The sequence below is a fragment of the Microtus ochrogaster genome, unplaced genomic scaffold (genome assembly GCF_000317375.1).
Source record: "Microtus ochrogaster isolate Prairie Vole_2 unplaced genomic scaffold, MicOch1.0 UNK41, whole genome shotgun sequence".
NCBI lineage: Eukaryota > Metazoa > Chordata > Mammalia > Rodentia > Cricetidae > Microtus > Microtus ochrogaster.
In genome coordinates, this window is record NW_004949139.1 from 2,682,657 (window position 1) to 2,694,068 (window position 11,412).

The window sequence follows — 11,412 nt, forward strand, 5'->3', positions numbered from 1 at the left end:
AGATGGGGTTTCTCTGTGTAGCCCTGGCTGTCCTGGAAATTGCTCTGTAGACCAGGTTGATCTTGAACTGAGAGATCCATCTGTCTCTGCCTCCTGAGTGCTGGGATTAAAGGCCTGTGCCATCTCTGTTTCTTTTTCAATTTTAAGACTGAATATTGCCATCTTTCACTCCCAGCTCAAGTCACTCCTACCCTGTCTGTCATTGCTCTCCAAGTATCACACCGTATGCAGTGAAGTAAGCAAATCTAACATTTAAACCAAAACACCTTTCTGGATTTTTCTGCAGTTATTTTGAACTTTTATCTTGGCTTCATTATAGGTTAGGACCTATGAGGAGGACGATCCATGAGGTTCAGAGAACAGAATAAGATGGGAACAAACAGAAATTGGTTGTTTATTCAAAATATTAATCATCCATGTAAACGTCTCCTTAATTTTATTTTTTGCTTTTAACTCATGTTTATTAAGGAATATACAAAGGAAGTTTTATGTTGGAGAGAGAAAGAAATAAGGCTGATGGAAATTAGGGCTAGGTGATGCTAAGCCAAATGATCAAAGGAGACTTCTTGCATAGCATCCTTCAAAAGAGAAGTTTAATGAATAAATATCCTGGGAACTATGAGAAGACTGTTATAATCTTGTATGATACCCAAATTCTTATACTTCTTTTAAGATCTTATGTATTTGTTTATCAGTTCAACTGAGGTTAAAAGGCAGTATGGAACTAGGCATGGTGGCACACACCTATAATTACAGTTGCTTAAGAGTTTGGGGTAGTGTAGTGTCACCATGGGAATTTTGTGAAACTATTTTAAAACCAAACCAAACAAAACCAAAACAACCAACAAGAAAGAAAATCTAAAGATATAAAGAGCCAGATACTATTAATAGAAGTGTAAAAACAGAACAGCAGTAGATAAAATGCGGTTCCTGGTCTTGAGAAGGGTTCCTGATGTGGGAAGAACAATTACAATAGAATCTAAAGAGGCTCACTACGAGAAATAAACAGAAGGTGGTGATGGTGCATCTGGGTGGAATGCAAGGGGTCTGGGATCCTCCAAATAAGTGACCTCTCTTCTAAGAGGGAGGGTGATGGTAGTGAATATTACTGTAGGTAGAGTTAGCAGCTTGTGCAAAGGCTTGAAGTGACAGAGGAAAATCAGAATAGAGGAAATGTAACTTTCTTATGGGCTTAGAGTACTGTACAGTAGATAAAGGGTTCTTAAGAGGTAAAGGGAGACAGGACACTCAGAGAGAAACAAATTCTTTATCCTCAAAAGCCTTATCTTATGATGGGGAAACAAGCAAAACAAAACAAAACACCTCCCCTCCCTAGTATATAATAGGTTGGGTGTTGAAAGTGCCAGGAATTAAAAAAAGGCAGGTACTAGGGGTGGTGGTGCATGTCTTTAATCCTAGCACTTAGGAGGCACAGGCAGATACAGGCAGATCTCTGTGAGTTCAAGGCCAGCTTGGTCTACAAGTGATGTGGAATTCCCCTCCATATGCTGTGAATACCATTGGTTAATAAGGAAGCTGGCTTGACCTGATAGGGTAGAGCAGAGCTAGGCAGGGAAAACTAAACTGAATGCTAAGAGAAAGAAAGGCAAAGTCAGAAAGAAGCCATGTAGCCCCACCGGAGACAGATGCTAGAACTTTACCCAGTAAGCCACAGCCTTGTGGTGATACACAGATTAATGGAGATGGGTTAATTTAAGATATGGCTAACTCTAGCCAGGAATATGCTTAAGCTATTGGCCAAACAGAATTGCAAATAATATGGTTTCCTGTGTGATTATTTCAGGACTGAGCAGCCAGAAACAAATAAGTGGCCTCTAACAATAAATTGGTGCACCAACATGGCCAACTAAAATACACTTAAAACCTGAGAGAGCTTCGAAAGGAATTGTAGACACAAAAGAACAGAGTTTAGCACAGTTTCTTGGTAGCTACAATTTTTTTCTAGATGGGTTTGAGGTGAGCAAGGGCTCCATGGCTACTTTAGGAGAGGTGCACTAAAAACTGTATGGCTTCTTTAAAAAACAAAAACTGTGGCTTCCTGGTTTGCCAGCACAGATGGCTCTGACTCCTTTTTGGGACATCTGGCTACAGAGCATTTAAATAGGCTTTGTAAGCAACATGTTACAAACTGCTTGATGGCTCAACATACAGCTGCTGCATATTTGAAACTGGGGCAGTGTGCATGGCTTACAGAGTCAGTGAATAGACTTCCACCATTTTGGACTGTCTGGAGCAAGCAGGGAGGGCTGTATATACCCTAGCAACATTGTAGTTTAGATTCTTAAGAAGCACTTAGCATTTTAAGAAGCCTTCTGGTCAGAAAATAATTACAGATATGCAATAAAGACAAATCCAGATAGAAAAGACCTCTAAATGAGTCACAGTATTGAATAAATGTACATAGGCTTGGGAGAAAAAAAAAGTATAGACAGTTATAAAAGAAAGTAAATGGTTCATCAAATAAACAAAGTCTTTAAAAAGATAGAGTACAGACAATCATAGATTAAAGGAGTGAAGATAATAAAATAAATATTAAGAAATAATAGAGTAAAAAAAAGCCATGTAAAGGTGAGATATACACAGAGAGTCTGGCTTATGTACACTATTGTGTTTTCTTTGAATTTTTTGACTATAAAGGAGCTAAATAACCAGCATATATTCTTTAAAGGTATCTTGACTTCAGAATTTGAGCCTAAGGATATGTTGCATTGGAAAAGAAGTTCTTAAATAACCAGCATATATTCTTTAAAGGTATCTTGACTAAAGAATTTGAGCCTAAGGATATGTTGCATTGAAAAAGAGGTTCTTCTTTTGTTTTCACAGAGGATAAGAACCTGTGGAATCCTTCCAGACTATTGTGGTTTGATAGTCCAAGACCCCCTGAGAGGTTACCTTGAATACCACCCCCCCCAAAAGAAAATACTTTGCCTAACAAAAAGCAGAAAGAAGTTTGGTGGGAACTATATTCCCAAATTTTGTCTATAAATGTTTGTTTATATTTAAAGGGGATATGATATAGAGATTTGCATTGGTATGGATCTTCGTTTATTGATACAAATTTAAGGTCAATTTTTTAATATTCTGTATATGTATTTTTGATCTTGATTAAGGTATTGTGTTTGTTCAGCTCATTTTTTTTTGTTTTTGTTTTTCGAGACAGGGTTTCTCTGTGGTTTTGGAGCCTGTCCTGGAACTAGCTCCTGTAGACCAGGCTGGTCTCGAACTCACAGAGATCTGCCTGCCTCTGCCTCCTGAGTGCTGGGATTAAAGGTGTGAGCCACCACTGCCCAGCCTGTCAAGCTCATTTAAAAATGTAATGTACAACATATAAGAAGTATAGGTTAATAGATAATCATTATCTATTATAATAGTCAAGCTTGTAGTCACGTTACTTAGGTTTTCTAGATGTATAGAGACATATTTCAAATCTTTCAGAGGCCTTCAGAATATGAAATTTAAAATGTTTTAATAATTTAGGACTTCTCATGACAATGAGACACATTTGCTCCTGGCAGTACCAGGAGCTTCAAGAGGAAGATAGTCATCAAAGAGGCTCCTCATGGAGTTTGTTAGCCATTTGGGCAAGAAACTGCTCTTGCCTGGACTGCCTGATGGTATGCTTTGTGAACTGAACATGCAGGACCCACAGACAAATGACTGATGAACTTGCCTAAAGGTGAGACCATCCTTCAGGGTTCCTGCTTCATGAAAGAGTCTGTCAGACATTCTGCAGGATACAAAAGAAAGTGACTGACAAACTGCCAATACAGGTGGAACTGTCTTTGGAATTTCCTGCTTCATGGAAAAGTCTGCCGGACACTACGGGCCTGTAGGCTAAAGATGGATGCCTCAATGTCACAGAAGAACTTTGGGTGACTGTTCAGGCAGCCAGATGTCTCTATCAATTTTAGAGTTTTGGAAGTTGCTTACAATGAACTTCAGGTTTACTTAGGTAATATTATATCCTTCTAGAGTCTTTGATGGAGTTGAAGAATTTATAGTTGTATGTTATAATTTTCCTTAGTTATAATAAAGCCTCACTTCCCTTCATCCCAGCATTCTGTTTTGTCTTCCCCACATACCTATGTTCTGACCTATCAGGCCAAGCAGTTTTCTTTATTAATTAACCAATGAAAGCAACAGATAGATAGAAGACCCACCTATATCAAGATAAAGTAGATATAAATGTTGCAACTGTAATTCTAGCTTGATACCTGTTTTGTTATATGTAATTTATGTTAAAGATAAAGCCTTCCTTTTTATTTAAACAGAAAAGAGGAGGTGATGTGTTATTCTCCCTGTATGCTGGGAATTCCATTAGTTAATTAAAAAAAACTGGCTTGGCCTGATAGGGTAGAACAGATCTAGGCAGAAAAAGCTAAACTGAATGCTGGGAGAAAGAAAGGCAAAATCAGAAAGAAGCCATGTAGCCTAGCTAGAAACAGATGCTGAAACTTTACCCTGTAAGCCACAGCCTTGTAGAGATACACAGATTAATGGAGATGGGTTAATTTAAGATATGAGTTAGCCAGGAACACGCTTAAGCTATTGGCTAAACCATATTGCAAATAATATGGTTTTTGTGTGATTATTTCAGGACTGAGCAGCCAGAAACAAATTGGGAGCCTTTGACAACATACAAGGGCTAGTTCTAGGACAGACTACACAAGCCAAAAACCAAATCGAAACCAAATCAAACCAAACCAACCAAACAAACAAAAAACAAAAAACAACAGAAAAAAAAAAAAGAAAAAAACCAGGCGGTGAGGATGGAGGTAAATACTGATGAGGGAAAGAAGTATTACTGTTATGATTATTATCCTTATAATGTTTGGAATCCTGCAATAGGGCATACTGGGTAGGGTCCTGCATGAAGAGAGGATGTAAGTCAGCAATTGATCTCTGAGAGAAGAACACTACAGGCAGAAAATGGTGAGTATGAATTATAATGCTGGAGTGTGCCTGATGATATAAGAAGCTATCTGGAGGCTAATGCAAGATTACTAGGTGAATCAAAGGGCATTTGGGGATGAAGCTGGAATAGTGGTGGAGACTCAGCACAAGTAGAGATCTTTCCATACCACTACAATCACTGACCCCCATGGGTCAGACAAGAGCCCATGAGAGTGTGCTAAACAGGGACTCATAAGATCTGCCATGAGTCCTAGAATAAGTACTCTTAACTGTAAAATTCATGAAGAAGATTCTCCAGAAAGCCATTCCCAGATGAATTCAGGTTCAAGTTGATAGCTGGAATCCTCAGGCTAGCTGTGGAAACAAAGTCAAGTGGTTGGATTCTGGATTTGTTGACAAACAATTAAGTGTGGACCAGGAGTAACAGCAAGGCAGGAGAGTTCATGGAAAGGGTTTCATCTTAGAGATCTGGAAAACAAGAGTTTCTGCTTATGGAAGCCTGTAGACAGGCCTGCGTTTTTATTGATGGGACTCTTAGGGCTACTTAAGATGATTGTGAGACAAATTAAATGATTGTGCTGCAAACATTAATACATTTATTGTCATAAGAGGATATGAAATGACGAGAAAAAGAAGCACAATAGGAAGAAGATGCCTGAGAACAAAGTTCTGGGATATTTCAACACATTTAAGTCAAGACTAAATTAAGAGAAAGGAAGTAGTAGGCTGTAAAGTCCCAGTGCTAGGTGTAGTATATCTTGTCTAGTTGTTGGCACGGACCTCCCAGAAAACTCAGACACTGCAGACTGCTTTCATTGCTCCTAGTTGCCCACCAGAATAATGGTGGGATGTTATTTCCAAAAACACCACATGCTTTAGTGGCAGGACTTGGAGAAATAAAGCTGGTGTTGACCTGGAAGCTCCCCCTGCTGTCTGGCTCTCATAGTGCCAGAACGTACTATCAAGGATACTAGAAAGCAAAAGTCATTGATAATCTTACCCAGCTATGAACACCACAAGTTCCAATTATGATAGAATTGGAAAGGTATATTCATGGGTGAAACTGTGGTAAAATATTTTGGGGGTGACTAACTGCTTAATGATATGGTTTAAAGTTGGAGCCACAAGATTTATTTATGTCTGATGTAAATCTGGCCAAGACATCATAGTTGGAGAGATCATAGACCCTAGGATCAACTTACAACTATTAGCGTGCTAAATGGATATCGTGTCAAACTAGCTTCTAAATACACATCTCTATACACATAGGCAGTCTCAAACTTCACCAGAGAAGTTTCTTTGAACAGTGGATGGCAGATAGCTAGAAAATACTACCTACTTTTCTACAAAGGGATGATTTAATATGAAATTAATATGAAATTTTAACTGCTACAATAAAATAAGAATAAAAGTGCTGTTAATAAAGGGGCAAGGAAAAACTTGAGAATAGGCTATCTATTATTGTTCTTGCTTCCTATTTATAAATCAGTATCTCATCATCTGTGAAATAAGGGGTCATAGTAGTTGACGTTCTAGACGTATTCTAGCATTGACTGACAATGTGGCCTGAAACAAGCCATCTAGCTCTAGTCTTTTGTGATTCTATATTCCTTTAGAATGGAGAACTTTTATCAAAGCTTTACGTATCTGCTTGGTCCTCACACTATAGATGATGGGGTTCATGACAGGAGGGATCAGCAGGTAGGTGTTAGCAATCATGGTATGGACATGGGGGGGGCTCGTTTTGCAAATCTGCGGACAAAGGACAAACTGATCAATGGAATATAGAATAGAGCTACGGCCCCAATATGGGAGATACATGTGCTGAAGGCTTTCTTCCTCTCTTCTGGAGAAGCAATGCTGAGGACAGTTCTAATGATCAGGACATAGGAAAGGAGGATGAAAACAGAGTCCACACCAACAGTAGAAATCATGGCAGTCAGTCCTACTACACTGTTGATCCTGGTGTCTGTGCATGAGAGCTTCATGACATCTCGGGGGAAGCAGTAGGAGTGGCGGAGCACATGGCTGCTGCAGAAGGTTAGTCTCTTAAGAAGTGCAACCATTGGTGTCAGCATCACTGTTCCTCTGATGACAATTGCCACCCCAATTTGAGCTATTCTGAAATCAGTTAAGACAGTGGCATACCTAAGGGGGTTGGAGATGGCCACATAGCGATCAAAAGCCATGGCCAGTAGCACTGAGGACTCCATGACAGTGAAGAGTTGGATGAAGAACATCTGTGACAAGCAGGCATTGAAGCTGATCTCCCTGGCATTGAACCAGAATATCCCCAGCATGGTGGCCAGAGTGGATATGGACAGTCCGAGGTCAGCTGTGGACAGCATGGAGAGGAAATAATACATGGGCTCGTGGAGGCTGGACTGAGTGATAATGGCGAAGAGAATCAGGCTGTTCCCTGAGAGGGCAGTTGTGTAGAGAAAGCAGAAGGGGATGGAGATCCAGGTGTGGTAGGCTTCCAACCCAGGCACACCAGTGAGCAGGAAAATGATGGAAGAAGAAGAGGTGTTCTGGAGAGTTGACATGCTAGGTTGAAAGTACAGACAGGTCTGAAGCAGGTCGTTGTGTGTTCTATTCATAAATAATTTTTCCAACATTTATTTGACCAAACGTGAGCATCTATACAATATATGAAAACAGGGATGACACCTTTAAATTGATAAAAATTTGTATGATTTCAGCTATTACAGCCACATTTTTCTATTTTTGGAAAAATTGTCTCATTCCACAGGTCATTTTCTACTAGCTGCATTTGGACTGTGTGATCTATCTTCCAGCTGGAGACAACACAGGTCACGTGTACCCACTTAGTATAACATCTTACCATATTCAACTACTTCTGATCTAAATATTTTGAATGACTAATTCTCCACAATAGATTCTCTGCATTTGTGGAAACATACTGCTTGGGAGATAAAAATGAAATGTTTCTGTCTTGTTTTGTAGAGGAAGATGAATCTTTATTGAAAATATCATATTTTCTTCTTCCTCTGAGTAGAAAAATTAGACAGGAAGGTGGGCATGCATGAACTGAGAATGGGCTTTAAGGAAAAACATTAAGGCTATGGCTGGATATGGCTCAAGGGAAGTAGTCTTGGGCAGGGTTCTTGGTGGAAAAGAAAGTCACTAGGTGACAACAGCAAGCATAGGACACGAAAGGGCACATAAGGATGACTAAATGTGTCCAGAACACACACAGACACACAGACACACACACACACACACACACACACACACACACACACACACACACACACACACAAGTTCTACTTTTAGGGTCATCCTAAGGAACCTTACTAAAATAAATTGCAAAAATAATTGAAATTACTGGAATATTGGGGAGAAAGGGAAAAAAGTTAATTGAACTGAATTGAGTATATCTTGAGACTCTAACACTTTTAGTTATGAATGCCCTTATGAGAGTGATGAAATTATTCTCAGAAATGTATGATCACCATAATGAAAAGACTTAAGAGTTGATGCTGATGTACTATATACTTCTAAACAGATGCAAGAAGATATTTTAACTATTGTAACCACCCCTAAATGATAGCAAATTGAGGTGGTAGATATACTAATTAATTTGATTTGATTAGTTTTGAATGTATACATTTAGGAAAACACTACATTGTATTCTATAAATATCCACAATCATAGTTTGTCTTTTAAAAGAGAATTATTCAAAAATAAAAACAAGAATTTTAAACATCAAAGAGAGCTAAGAAAGGCAGAAGAGGATTATCAGAATGTGATAATGCAGCTGGTTTGTAGAACAGAAGAAAGGCTAATGAAAAAGCAGTGACTTCCTGTGTATTGTCTACATTTAGACAAAGAGTACTAAGATTTTTAGAATGCATAGGGATATGTTTTCAAGTGAGACTTTTTTCCAGAGTTCTGTGTTAAAAGCTGAAGAATAGCACAGCATCTTCCCTTTAATAGTTTGCAGCGAGTGAGGGAGGAACATCCTCGGGGTTTACAGTAACTCCAATATCTAGCTGCACAACAGTGAACAACAGGAATGGCTTTGGAAGGCAGAGGGTAGCCAGGTGTACCTCATAAATCTGGCAACCATGCCTTGTGTAATGACTGATTGTTTTAAACATGCCTTATGTAATGACTGATTTGTTGTTGCTGTCACTGAGTTCCAGAAAGTTTTACAAATGATGACTTAATAATTAAACTACTATAAGAACAATTTCCTGAATTCTTAACTTGTTCATTAATAATTTAACTTATTCATGGTGAATTTTCATACTTCGTGATAATTTCTTCCTTCTCTTTGTTGATGAAAGATGATAAAACAAAACAAACTCTACAGTTTGGCCTGATTGATATTTTCTCTGGCAGCAGAGAACTCAAATTCCCTGCTTTCAGCTGGGCTTTTGACACTCTCAAACCAGAATTTCTTATAATTTCTTTTCATCCAAGCTAGACCCAGACAGGACCTCACATTCCTTTTTAGAGCCATGAATTCTTTATAAGCAGTTGACTGTCTACCATAAATCTTTAGGTCAGCTCAACAGTAGACAGATATAGGGTACTCGAAGAGTCTTGTTAGTTACTAAGACATTAAGTGAGTCTGAAATGATTTTTTATGTCTGAAGAAATCAAAAGAAGTTGTCATAGACTTTAGACTCCACTCTTTTTTTTAAATTTATTTATTTATTAAGGATTTCTGCCTCCTCCCCGCCACCGCCTCCCATTTCCCTCCCCCTCCCCCGATCAAGTCCCTCTCCCTCATCAGCTTGAAGAGCCATCAGGGTTCCCTGACCTGTGGGAAGTCCAAGGACCGCCCACCTCCATACAGGTTTAGTAAGTTGAGCATCCACACTGCCTAGGCTCCCCCAAAGCCAGTATGTGCAGTAGGATCAAAAGCCCATTAAGTTTCAAAACATCCTCTTTAATAAGAGTCCAGTGACTCTCATGAACAATAAAAATGCAATGATTTTGGGTATGAATGATATATCAGATTCTGTATAGGCATATATGTATGGTGAGAACCACAGAGCCATAGACAAAGAAATGGGCTCTACTAACTGCAGAGTGCCCTAAGGTAGGGGAGGCTTAAGAGATAAAGCTGAGAAAGCTCAGGGTGGCAGCCCCCAGTGTCTGTGTTGGCATGTGCGAATGTACCTGTGTTAAGTGTTGAGAAATTAATTCTAGGGAATATCAACCAAGTAGATGAATTGCACCTAAACTTTTCATGAGGTAGAAGTGAGTTTACAAGAGTGAAAAAAGGGTAAGTGTGCTCTTGCCAGAGAGAACATAGGAGAAGTGATAAAAGTCATAGATAGTTATAAGAAAAATCACACAAAAGGGCTCTTAGCATGAGTCTGGGCACAGAGGAGGAAAAGGAGTGAACGAGAGCATAAGAATCTGAGTTTCTTGGAAAGGACAAAGTGTTAGATTTTCTGTCACAAAGCTACAAGAGCCAGGCATTTCCAAATATTTTATGAATAAGCAAACAAGCTGTTCTCCATCTCTTCTAATTCAACTCCAACAGGATTCCTTTCCTTCTTTAGCATTTTGCTGGACATCATTGATTCCTTTTCACAAGTTCCACCCAACTCAATAACGAAAGCTTTGCAGATTTTAGTGCAGGTGCTTCCGGCATACGTCTGTCTCCACTAGGACCCTTTCCCACCTGCCATTCTAGCCCACAGTGGAGAGGGATCAGTCATAAACCCCGAACTCTCTCAGTTTCCTGTTGTACAGTTTATAACGAGCAAAGAAAAAGAGTCTGAAGAACAATCTGCTTTTGTTTATTTTTCCTTCACCCTTGGTAACAAGCAGGATATTCACCCCACTGAGAACCCCAGAAAAGCCTTCCTCTCTAACTGGTGAATTTCTAAATATTCTGTATAAATTCCAGATAAGCTTTTCCCCTTAACTAAAAATTTGATTATCTCTTCCTTTATGCTTTCTCTTTCAATTGTTTCATTGATGGTTACTCTGAATAATTACCCCCTCCACCATCAATCAGAAAATACAGTCCTCTGCCTTATTAATTGTGGTGTTATAGAAAGCAGTCCATATCTTTGAACAACACACATCGATCTGACTCATAAATCTGCTCTCTGATGATAGCATCTCCTAACTCTGTATTCCAAAAGTTAACAGAATCGATCATGAGGGCAACAGTGAAATGTGAAAGAGAGGAGGAGGACAGTCTGTGTTTTAGAGGAACTCAAGCCACAGTTGGAGAACAAATAAAAGCTCTCTGCTTCCTGTGATAATAAAAGTGAATAAAATACCCGTTTCTGAGCGATATCATCACATTCCTCAGACACTACAACAGAACTCATTTCCTTCCCCATCCCAGACCTGGCTCTTCCCAGTTTCTTTCACTTTTCTGCAAGTGGTATTAGGGTATAGTAATCCTCTTATTAAATTTACCACCGCTCACCCTTGTCTTGTATCTCTGTCTCGTTCTATTTAAATATTCATTGGTTGTTT

General features: G+C 39.1%; 1 protein-coding gene across 1 annotated transcript; it reads right to left on the minus strand.

Moving 5' to 3' along the window:
- Window positions 1-6,537: 6,537 nt before the first annotated feature.
- Window positions 6,538-7,481, minus strand: LOC101988319 (olfactory receptor 51F2-like). The gene is given in 2 exon segments (XM_013354343.2): window positions 6,538-6,665; window positions 6,668-7,481. Coding segments are annotated over 2 exon segments (942 nt in total).
- Between the last annotated feature and the right edge of the window lie 3,931 nt (window positions 7,482-11,412).